Source organism: Uloborus diversus, unplaced genomic scaffold (assembly GCF_026930045.1).
Source record: "Uloborus diversus isolate 005 unplaced genomic scaffold, Udiv.v.3.1 scaffold_601, whole genome shotgun sequence".
Classification (NCBI taxonomy): domain Eukaryota; kingdom Metazoa; phylum Arthropoda; class Arachnida; order Araneae; family Uloboridae; genus Uloborus; species Uloborus diversus.
This window is the reverse complement of record NW_026558793.1, coordinates 17649-31268: the sequence shown is the minus strand read 5'-3', so window position 1 is coordinate 31268 and position 13620 is coordinate 17649. Positions and strand designations below refer to the sequence as shown.

At 30.6% G+C, this 13620-nt stretch overlaps 1 protein-coding gene across 1 annotated transcript in view; it reads right to left on the bottom strand.

The window, feature by feature from the left end:
• The window catches only part of LOC129233664 (SUMO-conjugating enzyme UBC9-B), a 66657-nt gene that overhangs the window by 45840 nt on the left and 7197 nt on the right, over positions 1-13620 (bottom strand). The window contains exon 2 of the mRNA XM_054867640.1: positions 9463-9538. Coding sequence (XP_054723615.1) covers positions 9463-9528 — 66 coding nt within the window. The 5' untranslated portion in view covers positions 9529-9538. The remainder of the gene's footprint in view (positions 1-9462; positions 9539-13620) is intronic.

The window sequence follows — 13620 nt, the reverse complement described above, 5'->3', positions numbered from 1 at the left end:
AGCTAAAGCAGTGTAAACTAATCAATTATTATTCACTGCACTATTCGTAATGCATAAATATAGATATTAATGAGGTTTAATTAATGAGTATTTGATAATATTTTCCTCCAAAATGATTTTACTGAAAAAAATTACCAGTAACAATTACATAAAAACTTCCTTGTGTAACAGTTGGTAGCGTTATGAAAGGGAATTCACAACACTACCAAGACAACTAATTTCAGTTCTATTTATAACTCAAAGGAATGTGCAGTATTTAGGTGCAAAAAAAAAACTTAATTTTTTTTAATGGTTTTTGCAAATAAGTTTTACATGATGCTTTAACAAAAATTATTTTTTTTAAATCATAGATTAAAGAACAAGAAATTGATGATTAAACACTTCTGTTATAAAACTTATGAATTAAAAAAAGAATAGCACATTTTTAATATAATACATTCTGTAACTATAAAAAATTGTAATTTATTGCATTTAAGACAATTATTGCACTATATTTTGAACACTTTCTTTTGCACACATGCATAAATGTCAAAAAATTTGGTTTATAGAAGAAAAAAAAAACTCCTGCATACATATTGAAATTTTTAAGGAATTATTTAATTTCTATGTAACTAGATTAAAATCAGCCACATAAATAAGTACATATATATTCATACTTGAATGTTCACAATGAATAAATATATTAAATAGTCAAATAGAAAGAAAAAAAAAGAGACATTTTGTTCTGTTTCTGATATTTTCTTACAGAATATAGTTTCTCAAAAGTAGTTTTGGACACTTTTGGACACAAGGGTTTTGAACAGAACTTGTTTACCCTGCTTTCATTTGCACGCATGCATAAACATAAAGAAATTTGGTTACTAATGTTGAAGAAAAAAAAATTAACTCATGCATACTAATTGAAATTTTAATCAAGAATTCAACTTCTATGTAACTAGATTAAAATCAGCTGCATAAATAAGTTGAATGTTCTCATTGAATAAATGTTCAATATAAAACATTACTTTGATACATTTTATTCTGTTTTTTTTTTTTTTTTAATGTTTTATCACAGAATTAAATTTTTCTAAAAATATAGTTTTGGACACTTTCGGACAGGACGGTAAAAACCAGGGTTTTTACCGTAGTGTCCAAACCCTTGCCAACCCTGCTTAAAACCCAACTAGGTTCCCTATCTCATAGTAAAATTCCAGTTTAATATCTTAAAAATTTAGAGAAAGTTACCATGGATATAATGAGCCAAATTTTAATAATTCTTGGGAGAGGCGACCAATTGTGAGGGATCGTTTGTAAATAACAGGGATAAAAACAGCTCGAAGTCAAAAAAGAGGAAAAATTGCGAGACTTAAAATTTGTATATATATATTTTTTACATTAAGTTAAATTATATTGATACTATACTGTCTTTTAAATATTAATGGATATTTTTTTTTTTTTTAGCAGTAGAAATGCTAACAGATGAATAAATAAAAAAAGCTTGTATTTATTTCAGATTTTAACATACATCAATTCCATTTACTACTTCCAATTTCCCATAATCCACAAATTAGGTGAAATTAAAACTTTATTAGTGTGACATCTAGTGCTATAAAACTTCCATATAATTAAACACTTAATACAAGCTGAATCATTGGACACCATAATTACAAATTGACATTATCAGTGTGGCTAACCTTGAAGAAACAATTTGAGGAGCATTTTGAAATGTTATGGAACAACTGGGTACATTCGTTAAAAATCATTAAAAAACTAAACCCAATCTCAAATTTTTTGAGCTTTGATGGTCATTTTAAGCACTAGCATAAAAATGATTATTTTTAAATTGATAAACTTTTAAACACTATGTCATGATTTGAGAATATTAACATCTTCAATTTCCTAAATTTGCATGCCTGACATAATAAAATAGCACAGTATAATTAAAATAAATTTGAATTTTTTAAGATCTTCAAGAGTTATGTCTTTGATAAGCCTGATAAGCATTAAAACTAGATTTTAAAAATGATGTTGGCTTAAATTAACTTGGATGGAATAGGATAAGTATTTTTGAACGGGCGAGGCAGTCTTCATAAAAAAAAATAATAAAGTATGAGAAGGGTTGAAAATATTAGTCTATAAAAAGGTGTAAATGTCTAAGCAGTAGAATGGCATAGCAGATAAAAATGAGGGAGTGTTACAGAGGTGGATGCAATCAGATTTTAAAAGCTACATCTAATGATTGCACCCACCGGCACTTTCCAGCATTTCCACTCCTATTTCACTCTCTTCACCAACAGCAAAAAGTTCATTACTTTTTTTCACTCAAGAAAGAACGTGTGCCTCAGCAAGAATCCTGATCGGAAGGTTGGGGCAGAAGGGAGGTGAGGGGGTATTTGCGTTTCAAAACAATAAGTGTACAAGTCTTCTGCAAAAAAATAAAATACATACAAGAAGGGTTAAAAATAATAGTCTACAAAAAGTTATAAAGGCTTAAGTGATAGGATGGCATAGTAGACAAAAATGAGCGAGTTATGGAAGCGGATTTCGAAATGCATAAACGCTGACGCTTTCTATGTCATTCTCGAGCCTTTTTAACTCCCCACCTACGAAACGAAGTTCTTTTCTTCTTTCTACCTTAGAAAGAACATTTGAAACAGAAAAAATCCTGACGGGAAGAATGCGATCGCAATTGATCACTTGAAAATGCTCGGCAGCCGGAAAAGGAAAAAAATTCAAAAAGCGAAAACTTGCGGATCCACAGAAGAATTTCATCCCTGAAATAATCTGTTTTTATCATGAATCACACAGAACAATTGCAGAGAAGTGTTGCAAATTTGCAATAGCAAATTTTTAGACCAAGAACTATTGAAATTCGGCTCATTAGATAGCTGACATCTTTCTAAATTTTTGAGACATTGAACTGGTATTTTGTTATGAGTTGGAGGGATCTATTTGAGTTTCACTTTATGAAAGTCACAAATTGCCCATGTGCATCTTTTGCTCATATGCAGTGAAAATTTAATTGCTTTGAACTTCATACTTTAATTTTCCATTATTTTAACTTCAAATTTAAGTACTATGTTTCTTTTGAAAGACGTCAAATATTCCCCAAATTTTGATAAGCGGTGACGGAGAAGCTTGCGTATCATGAGCCAAAAACCTTCAAGTAAAATTTGTATTTTTGAAACAAATGCTTGTATCTTTGAGAATATAAGTAATACTCCCACAAAAATACAAAAATAAACTCCACATAGTAAGTAAACTTATTTTTGAAATTTATAGCTTAGTCCAAGCTATTTATGATGAAGGATGGGTGATTTAGTTAAACCTTATGCATGAATAATTTAATTTTTACGGAAAAATGTCAACTGGAGCACTTTTTGTGTAATTGTTCCAGAGTTATTTAAGGAATAGAAAACAATCTTTAATTAAAAAATACAAAATTGAAATTACTTACTGTTACTCATGGTGTTCCTCAAGGATCAATTTTGGGCCCACTGTTATTTATCATTTTTCTAAACGATATTTTCGCTATTGCAAATAACTCATTAATACTGTCTTATGCTGAAGATACATCTGTTTTTACTGGAGAAAAAGATGTAGTTTCCTTATAAGTAGAAGACCGTTATAACGCCGACCTATATAACGCAATTCCCTATAAAACGCACAACTTTTCAGAAGTAAACAATATGTTTTGAAGTTTAAAAAATTTTTCTGTTTTGCTTTGGAAGCACTAAAGTTGTAAGGAAAATCAAATTTTGAAATAGTTTCTCATCTTTCCATCTTAATTCAAAGCTTTTAAGGGAAAATTAGTACTTACAGTAAATAGAAAATACCAGATGGCTCTTGGAAATGCAGTTGTTATGCAAACCATGAAGCTAGCAGAAGTGCAGGATAATGCACTTACTTTTGATTGTGAAACATATTTATTTGTGAACAACTAATAATGGAAATATTGGTGCTTAAATACTCATTGCAGATAAAACTCATTCTAAAGTGCTAATATATAGATATATTCTGAATATTAGTTTCAAATTTTGTGAAATGATCTATATAACGCAAAAACCTGTATAACGCAAAAGCTCTGGTCCCAAGGTGTGCATTATAACAATCTTCTACTGTATAATAAATGACAGGTGATTTTAGAGTAAGTCATGACATGGTTTTTAACTAATAAATTATTTGTTAATCACGAAAACTAATTTCACTGTTTTTTATTGGAAAAATAAAAAAATTGGTAATTTTGAACTAAAATTGATTGGAAAAAGTTATCAACATGTTGAGAATATAAATTTTTTGGTGATAAATCTTCAAAATAACTTACGGTGGGACAATCACATTGAGTTTGTCTCAAAAAAGATTTATTTTAATTTAGGTTTAATTAATTTTGTGCCTAATTTCCTTCCTTCTGATGTTCTCTGTTTATTTTATATTTTTCTTTGATATATTCAGTTCTCAATTATGGTGTTCTTACTTGGGGTCAAACAACTAAAAATAATCCAAAGAGAATAAATATTTTATTAAAAAGATTTCACAGAATAATTAATAGAGATAATATTGTGGGTAGCAGTAATAGAAGCTTTTTAAAGACCGTGGAACAAATTTATAAATATGTTGGTATTTTTATGCATGATTTAGTAATAAATGGTTTGAATTTAGAAATAGTAACAATCCGTGAATTGGTTCATAATTACCCCACTAGAAACCGTGAAAACATTATACCTATTAACGCAAAAACAAATCTATTGTTTAATGGTATTAACTCTTATGGACCAAGATTGTGGAACACCTTACCCAATTGTTAAAAAACCACTAATAATCGAAATTTGTTTAAGAAAAGGCTAAAAACTTTTCTACTTTTGGATAAAGTAGCATATTTGTAATAGTATACCTTGGTTCCATTATAAAATTAGACGTACTTTATTGCATTACTTGTGTTGTGTTTATGTGTCCTTTGTATGATTATGCATTTATTTTTTGTTAATTCTATCTTATGTTATAAACTGGCCCAAAATTAAGTTCTTTTCTGAATGGTGGGAGCTAGTCAGGCTACTGTTATAGCTTTTACTCCCATCTACTCAATCAGGGATTTTCAATTAGACAGGGTGAACTATATTTTTGTTTGTAATTTCTTTTTTCTTTTATTTTACATGTAAAATGCATATTCGTAAAAAAATATAATATTTCCCTGACTGAAATAAAATGAATTGAACTGAAATGTTACAGAACAATTGGTTCCTTATTTCTAGAGATATGAATAAAAATGAATTTTTTGTGAATATCCCAATACTTTTGGTGATACAGTGTATGTTCCGCGAAAATTTTAGAACAGGCTATAAATTAAAATCTTCGAATAAGCGTGACAAAATTAGAAGTACAGCTACATAATAAGACATTAAAGAAGGGGTTCAAAATAATGTCCAACACAAAAATATTAATGGCCAAAAATTAGAATCAGATAATAAAGAAAAACTAGGCGCCAAGGCGGCTACATAAGCAGCCTTTGGCGGGCTGTTGTACCCCACTTTTGGAGATGTCTACTTTGGGGGCTTCCCCACCTCTTAGCCGCAGCTTGCTGCGCAGCATTGATCTCCCTGCAGCAGGTTTGTGCAGCACCCCATTTTAAAATGCGCTTGACTTAAGCATCCATTGAAATATTTTTCTTTGAGCATCAAAAAACGCACTTCATTCGTCTCTTTCTGCGAGTTACTTCCGCCTCCCCTATGGGGAAAATGCGAATGGCTAGACGCAGGGTTCGCTGATATATACCAGATATTTATTTTGAAAATATCATGATATTTTGATATTTATTTTTTCAACTACGGTATTTTCAATGCAAAAATAAAATTAATCATAGCATCAATGTTCATTTTTTTATTAAAAACAACCAAAAAGTTACGTAGTATATTTTTATGATGTATTAATACATCATTAATATAACAAACTAATATAATATTCTTTTCTTTTTCATTCATAAAACTATAAGTAATGTAACAGTTTTAATTCACATTAAAAGTGCCTAATTAAATATTAAAAATTGGTCAGAAAAAAAAATGTCTTGACTGTGCACCAATTAATGCATATTTTTTATTTCTGAATCATATAACTGTAAAAGTAGCCGACAGAAGAAAAATGAATATAACAGCTAATGCTAAATTAACACCATTAAAATTGATAAAAATGTTAAATGAAATATTAAATATAAATATAAGAAAATAAAGAGTGATTTGAAGATTTATTAATTATTTTGAAGACTTTAATTTAAGCTGGTTGAAAAGGATATATCAAAATATCGGATATTTTCGAAAATATCATAATATTCTCGAACCCTGGCTGGGAAAGTCGGCTAACAGGGATTCTGAAAGAAGTTCCAGAGTTGAAAAATTACGTTTTTAATTAGTTTCTCTGCAAATTAATGTCACATAATTTAACACCTAGATAAAGATTTAGCCGGGAAAATTACGAATCTATCAATACCTGGTTCGATTCAGTTTTCTGTTGTTCGCCAGGAGTAGCACATCAGGGTTGGCGGGATTGGACCCAATGGGTTTTTTTTCTTTTTCTGAGAAGTTTTATAAAAAATTAAATAATTCAATTTTTTTTTTACAATTTAAACTTTCTTATTTGTTCTTCACCATAGACAATGGACATAAAAAATGAATTTGGAACTTTAATAGTATTTCTTAACTCTTAATGGGATTAAAAAAATACATCAAAGATTTTAAATAAATACAGGGCGTTTCAAATTGAATAGGGGGGTTATAATATTTATTACACCAAACTTACAGCCACAAGTGATATATCAAATGAAAGAGAAACTCAAACAGTTTTGTTTGTTGGCATCAGTGCGCATGTGCGTGGAATGTTTCTGCTGCAATCCGCTAGAAAGCGCTTGTAGTAAAGATGGCGACTAAAGAACAGAAAGCGTTTTGTGTTTTTCAGCAAGATGGTGCGCTGCCTCATTGGCATAATGAGGTACGCGATTGGCTTAACCCAACTGTACCCGACCGCTGGATTGGCTGTAAGGGGCCTAATGATATGGCTTGTTTCCCATGGGCTCCACGGTCACCTGACCTAACGCCGTGTGATTTCTATCTTTGGGGGTTTATTAAGGACTGCGTGTATGTGCCTCCACTGCCAGCCGACCTTCCCGAATTAAGGAACAGGACTGAAACAGCTGTTGCAGCAATTACTAATGAGACACTCATCAAAGTTTGGGAAGAACTTGCATATCCTCTTGATGTGTGCCGAGCGATGCTCACATTGAACACTTGTAGGCTATGATGTAAAACTGTTTGAGTTTCTCTTTCATTTGATATATCACTTGTGGCTGTAAGTTTGGTGTAATAAATATTATAACATGTTAAAACCCCTCTATTCATTTTGAAACACCCTGTATATTTAACTTTTTTCTTTAACTGGTCAATAAATAAATCAAATTATCTTGACTAAGTCCTGTCCCGTCTGATTTTCTCAATATTTGTAGATTGTACAGAGGAAACTACTCTAGCTAAAAGGCTTTCATTTGAATTATTTTCTGTGAACCAACACGTCACAAATCTCAAATAAACAAGATGTATTTTGTAGAAATTAACAGGTGTCACAAACGGTCGGGGTCGGACAGAAAACAGAATAGGATGTACAGTATTTTCATTATCTTACGAAAAAGTTTAATATTTCTTACTCTGTAAAAAGAAATAGAAAAACAGGCAACATAAAATTCAAAGAAATGTCTTGATTAAGCTGGAATTCAGTAAAAAAGGATTTAAACTACTTGAGGTTCTACAGTAGTTTTGTGTAACAAAATGAAATACAATAAAGTAAAATTCAAAAAAAAAAAAATAATAATAATAATAATAATTAAAAACGAACAATAGATTTTATCACTAGAGAAGTAACTTTTTCGCCTTAACTGTTGTTAATCACGGAAACTAAAAAGTCTGAAACTTCAAAATTCTTGTGTTTCGTCGTCTTTTATGCTTTTCTTCAGAAAACGCTGAATTTTCCAGTTTTTTTTTACCCCAAGACAATTTTTTTGCTTTGTCCATATTCTTACGATACAATATGCGACAGTTACCCATATTTTCCCTGAAAAAAAGACAAAAAAAAAAAAAAATCTTTTAAAAAACTCAGTTTTATTTGGGTTTTATTTAAAACCCAAAAAACCCTGGGTCCATGGGCTTTTTTAAAAAAACCTGGGTTCTTGCCAACCCTGGGTGACATATATAGATAGTCACAAACAACAACATTTATTAATTTTAGATGAGTGGGTTTCACAAGAGAGGGTTTTGAAATGCATAGAAAATTGAGACCTTTGGATAAAATGCAAGAAACAACTAAAGTGGGTAAATTTTACACCAAATAAAGTTCAGTAAGTATGAATGTTCTAAACTACAAAATTAATGACCAATTGTGAATTTACATGACTTTTGAGTGAATTTTGCTTCATGACTTTCTCCCACTATTCTTGATTATGATCAAAATCTTAAAATCCATAACTTTCAATGCTCGCGGATACCCTGACTAGAGTTCGGGGTCTAGAACCAAAAATAGGTTTCAGGCTCCGACTCAAGCTAAGACATTCAATCGTCAATCTCCAAACAAATTCGAAGCAAAAAAACATTTTCCTACTGTGAGAAAATGAAAGGAACATTTAAATCAGTTCAATCAATGAGAAAATTTAACCAAAAAAAAAAAATAAATTAACGCTTATTTATAATGTTTTTTTTTGCAATTACTATTACAATATGTCATACAGTAATGCATTTGAAGTGGAGCATTTTGAGAAAATTTAGAAACTTCAGTTAATAAAGAACAAAGAGATCATGTCAGACTGTAGAAGGCTCGGTTTTTTATACGGGAAAGTTTCTCTCGGGCTCGGGCGCGCTCAGTTTTTGGTCCGAGACAATATCAGCCGAACTCTGTTACAAATTTTCGGGCTCGGGTGGGACCGGGTAGTCAAAACTGAGCCCGAACTCATATCTAGCGGCTTGGCAACTTATTTACCTTCTACCTCAGTGAATGTTGAATTATTATGCTTACATCAAGGCCATATTTGCTCTTCCTTTTACATTTTGATAGTTTATTTATGACTTGATATGCATGTTTGATGGAAAATTCTTTTGTTGTTAATGGAACAGTTAAAAGTTGATTTAGAGAAGTATTTTAATGAGATTTTTCATGGTTTTTGATTTTCTTTTTCATTTAGTAGATTTTTTAACTTCATGGCATAATTAAGTATTCAGCACAATGTTTTCTATTTTTATAAAACATTTAGTCTTGCACTGTTAATAAGCCTTTTAAAAAGACAAAATAATGAATGGCAAAATAAATATTTAATGTAACTTTAACCAAACAAGAATAAATAAAATGAGAAATTATTGTCAAGGTTAAAAAATTAACTGTGATGTACCATCTATTACAGAGTATACGAAAAATTAAACATTCTTAAATAATTCAATTAATTTTTATGAAAAATCTTACAAATGGGTGATCTTTTCTCCAAGCTTTTCTTTCTTCCGCAAGCCTTGCAATTGCAATCCCAGACATATTCAAATTTCTGTTTAAAAAATTCAAATAATCATGATTTAGTTCTCAGACTCAGCATGTCAAAATATTAAGGAATTCAATCTGAGAAAACAAAATGAAAGGTTAGATTGTATAAACCAAAAAAAAAAAAAAAACCCTGTACCCTTATGCTTCTCTTCTCTGTTAACAGTTTTGCATCAATTTAGAGTAGAGACGTACCGAGTACTCGGTAACTACTCGGTACTCGGCCAAATTCTGATCAGATACTCGGCCAATACCGAGTAGTTGCAAAAAATTAAATTATGCAAGACAGATACTAAAATTTATAAAATAAGAGCAAACATTATATTCTGCAATCATTTACAATTAAAATTTATAAGTCAAATTTAAATTTTGAAAATAATGAAGTTTGTAATGCTTCAATGGAATAAATCTTTATTTCAATGTCCCCAAAGTTAATAAAACTTATTTATTAAAAATTAAGCAAAAAGGTAAGTATAGAAAATATGGAATTTTTATATTAAAAATGGATTTTTGCTACAAACAAAAATTAGTTATAAAAAATATAAAAATACCTTTGCTTAAAAATAAAAGGAAATAAAACATTAAAAGCACAGTGCAGGAACACTGCAGGCACGTGTTTTGGCGTTACAAGGAATTCCTTTTTCAATGCACAAAATGGGAGCTTGTGGATTTAAAGGCATCCGACAAAAGTCGGATTTTTTTGTCGAATGTCTTTACATTCTTTAGCTTACATGTTATGCACTGAAAAATATGTTCCTTGTAACGGGAGAGGGGGGGGGGGGAGCAGAAAACAGGTGTCTGCAGTGTTCCTGCACATTTGTTTTATCTGCTTTTAAAAATTATTTATGTTTGGCGGACTAGAACTATAATTGATTGGTATACAGTGAAACCCCTCCTAAGGGACACCCCTCTTTTGCAGACAATTTTTTTAATTCCCCAGTTCCAATGCAAATAACATTATTAAAACCCTGTCCTGCGGACACCTCTCTATTGCGGAAGAAAAAATGTCCTGTTAGTGTCCGCATTAGAGGGATTTTACTGTAATTTGTTTTAATTCCAACTTGATTAATCATACCTTTTATTTATTTTTAATTTTAAAAATATTTTTTTTTTTTTTGTAAAATTTTTGACACCAAAAAAAATTGTTTATATAATGCGTACTTAAATTTCAGCAAGAATTTAGTTTTAAAAACTATTATATGGATAAGGAGGTCTATACTACTATTCCAATAAGTTCAAAATTCATCACATGTGTGTCGGTGGTCTTTCTTAAAATATAACTGGTACTTGGTAACTCGGCCGAGTACTCGGTAACTGGGTACTTGGCCGAGTAGTGAAAGGCCGAGAACTCGGTACTCGGCCAAAGTGCTACTCGGTACATCTCTAATTTAGAGTAACTATATATCTCTCACAGAAATATGCGTGAGATGTTATAAAATAATTTAACGGGAAGTTCCGTCCAGAGCTGAACAAGCCTTTCCTGTATATCAAATTTGACTTTTTATCATGTGATCACTAAAATCTCTTCATTATAAGTTAACACTGCAAATTCTATCAAACATATCGTTTTAATATTTTAAGCTAATTTCTAGAAACAAAATATACCTTTCCAGAGATGCCACTCTCTTATTCAAGCTTTCAATAGAAGTTCAAAAATTTTTCAGTAGTTTTCAGTGCTTATCAGTAGTTTACAATGCTCGACAAACGCTAACACAAGTCGAAAGTCAAATATATAGCGACATCGAAAATAAAAAGGTTATATGTATTACACCAAGTAAACTTGTTCATCAAGATTATAAGAGGAAATTATGGAATTAAATATGCACTGGATAATAATTTGAATTTCTTCACTGCTTAATGCAAGTATGATTTCCTTTTTGTATCAAGAGCATTCATGAATCTAATATTAAATACAGTAAAACCTGTGAAGTTGACCACCTGTCTAAGTTGACCGCTTTTTTCAGGCACAGAATTAGTCCTTATCATGTAAATCAACCTCTGTAAGTTGATCACCTGTTTAAGTTGACCACTAAAGTAGTGCACTGCAAGTGGTCAACTTACACAGGTTTCACTGTACTATGAATCCACTTAAATAATTTTGTGTGCTATGGCAGAAAAGCTTAAAAGCAATTTTCAAAATATTTATTCATATGTACATTAGAAAGGCTCTCTAATCTGAGTGAAATAGATATTTAAAAAATAAACGAACTAATGATATAGAAAAGAGCTCTCCAATAGGGTGGAGTGAAAAAAACAAAATTGAGAAATACGTTATGCCTGTATGTAGAAAAGTTGCCTCTAACCAAGCATATTTACAGGGGCCAATCCAGGATTTTTATCTTGCTACCTATTTTTGTGAAAATATTGCATCCTTCTATTTTTGTGAATGTTTTTTTATCAGCATTGTTTTTGTGAACTTTTAGAGGCATCCTAATTTTTGTAAAAGAGAAGTAGAACAAGTGAAATTTTAGTTCAAAAAGTGTAAATGTCATCTAGTATTATTTTTAACAGGTTTCGTTTTTTGGGTGGGGAGGGGGGGGGGGGAGTTAAAAACCTAAGAAGTACCAAAAATACCATCGTAATTTCAGCTTAATTGGCTATGTAATGTGTACAATATTGGAAATTATGAGAAAAACGGTGCCCCAAAATATGTTAAAAGATTGTGATGATATTATTGCATAAATACTTTGGCGAGAAACAGCTGAAAATTAGTTAAAATACCACAAAAAGGTTGCTAATAAACCAATTGTTCATATAAACCTGCTTAGAATTTTATTTTATGAGTAAATTTTGTTTTAAACAGAGAAACATGTTTTATATTTTAAAATGCAAATTTTTGTGAAATTTTTGATGTTTTTGTGAAGCTACTGATTTTATTACTTGATTTTTGTGAAAGTGCCTACTTCAAAACAAGATTTTTGTGAAGGTACCGAAAAATGGTAGCAAAATCAGCCTGTATTGGGCCCTGATTTATCATACAAAATTTCAGCTAAATCAAACAATATCTTTAGATGCCCATTTGAGGTTCAACTTTAGGTATTTAGCCCCATTTTTCACCAAACTGGCAAAGATGAGCTGATAAAATATAATTATCTTCCATTTGAATCTATGAATGGTTGAAATTAAACTCTGAAGAATTAAATACTTAATGTATAGTTAGTTGAATGACCTAAGTAATTGCAAAATGGCCTTCAAATGTGCATCAAAAACAGACATTGCATATGCCGTCTCATATCTGGTTTGTCTTTCTTTGTGTTCACCGCTATCTACTGGGTTCTTTATTCTAGTTTATTGTCTTTCTTATTTAAAATGCTCTATTTAGTTTGAATTATTTCAATCTATTAAGTTATAACTTCAAATGTTAATGAAAAGGCTGTTTTACGGATAAATAGTTTGAAAAAAAAAAAAAAAAACAATTAGAAGTCAAGATTTTTCTTCACCAAAGTAAATGAGATAAGTGTCAATGTTTTTAAGTGCAGCTGAATTCCATTAAAATTTATTGAAGTAATCTTAAATTCTTAAACATAGTTATTGAGTTTAGCATTTTTCCCCTTTAAAACTCTTGAGGGCTCAGCTCTCTCATGTGCTTCCTATTGTTGACCGGTTTTGACCAATATAATGTTTTCTTGACATGACTATACGTTCTTCTATTAAACTGTAAAAGTATTCACTTCCAATAATACATGAGGAATTAGGTTAAATATAATAGAGTATACTCGAATAACATATTCTGATGAAACTTTCATGTTCTCTGATGGGCATTTTCTTGAAATATATAACTGAAAAGATATACTAGCTGTCATTAGTCTTCTGAAATGACTGTGTTCTTTCATAACAAACTGATTGAAATATTTCCATTCGAAATTATATTCCATATTTCATAGACATACCATTGATCTGTACAAAGTTTACCACAGTCATCTTTTCACATTACTCTAGTTTGTCCCCAATTTCTAAACAATATCCCTTTGGCCCAGCTGTTTTTCCACCCTAAGGTTATAGTATCTGGCGTAATGGTAATTCATTTGTATGTAACTAACAAATAAACCACTGCAATGAACGTCCAATGTAAATCTCAATTTTCCTCAG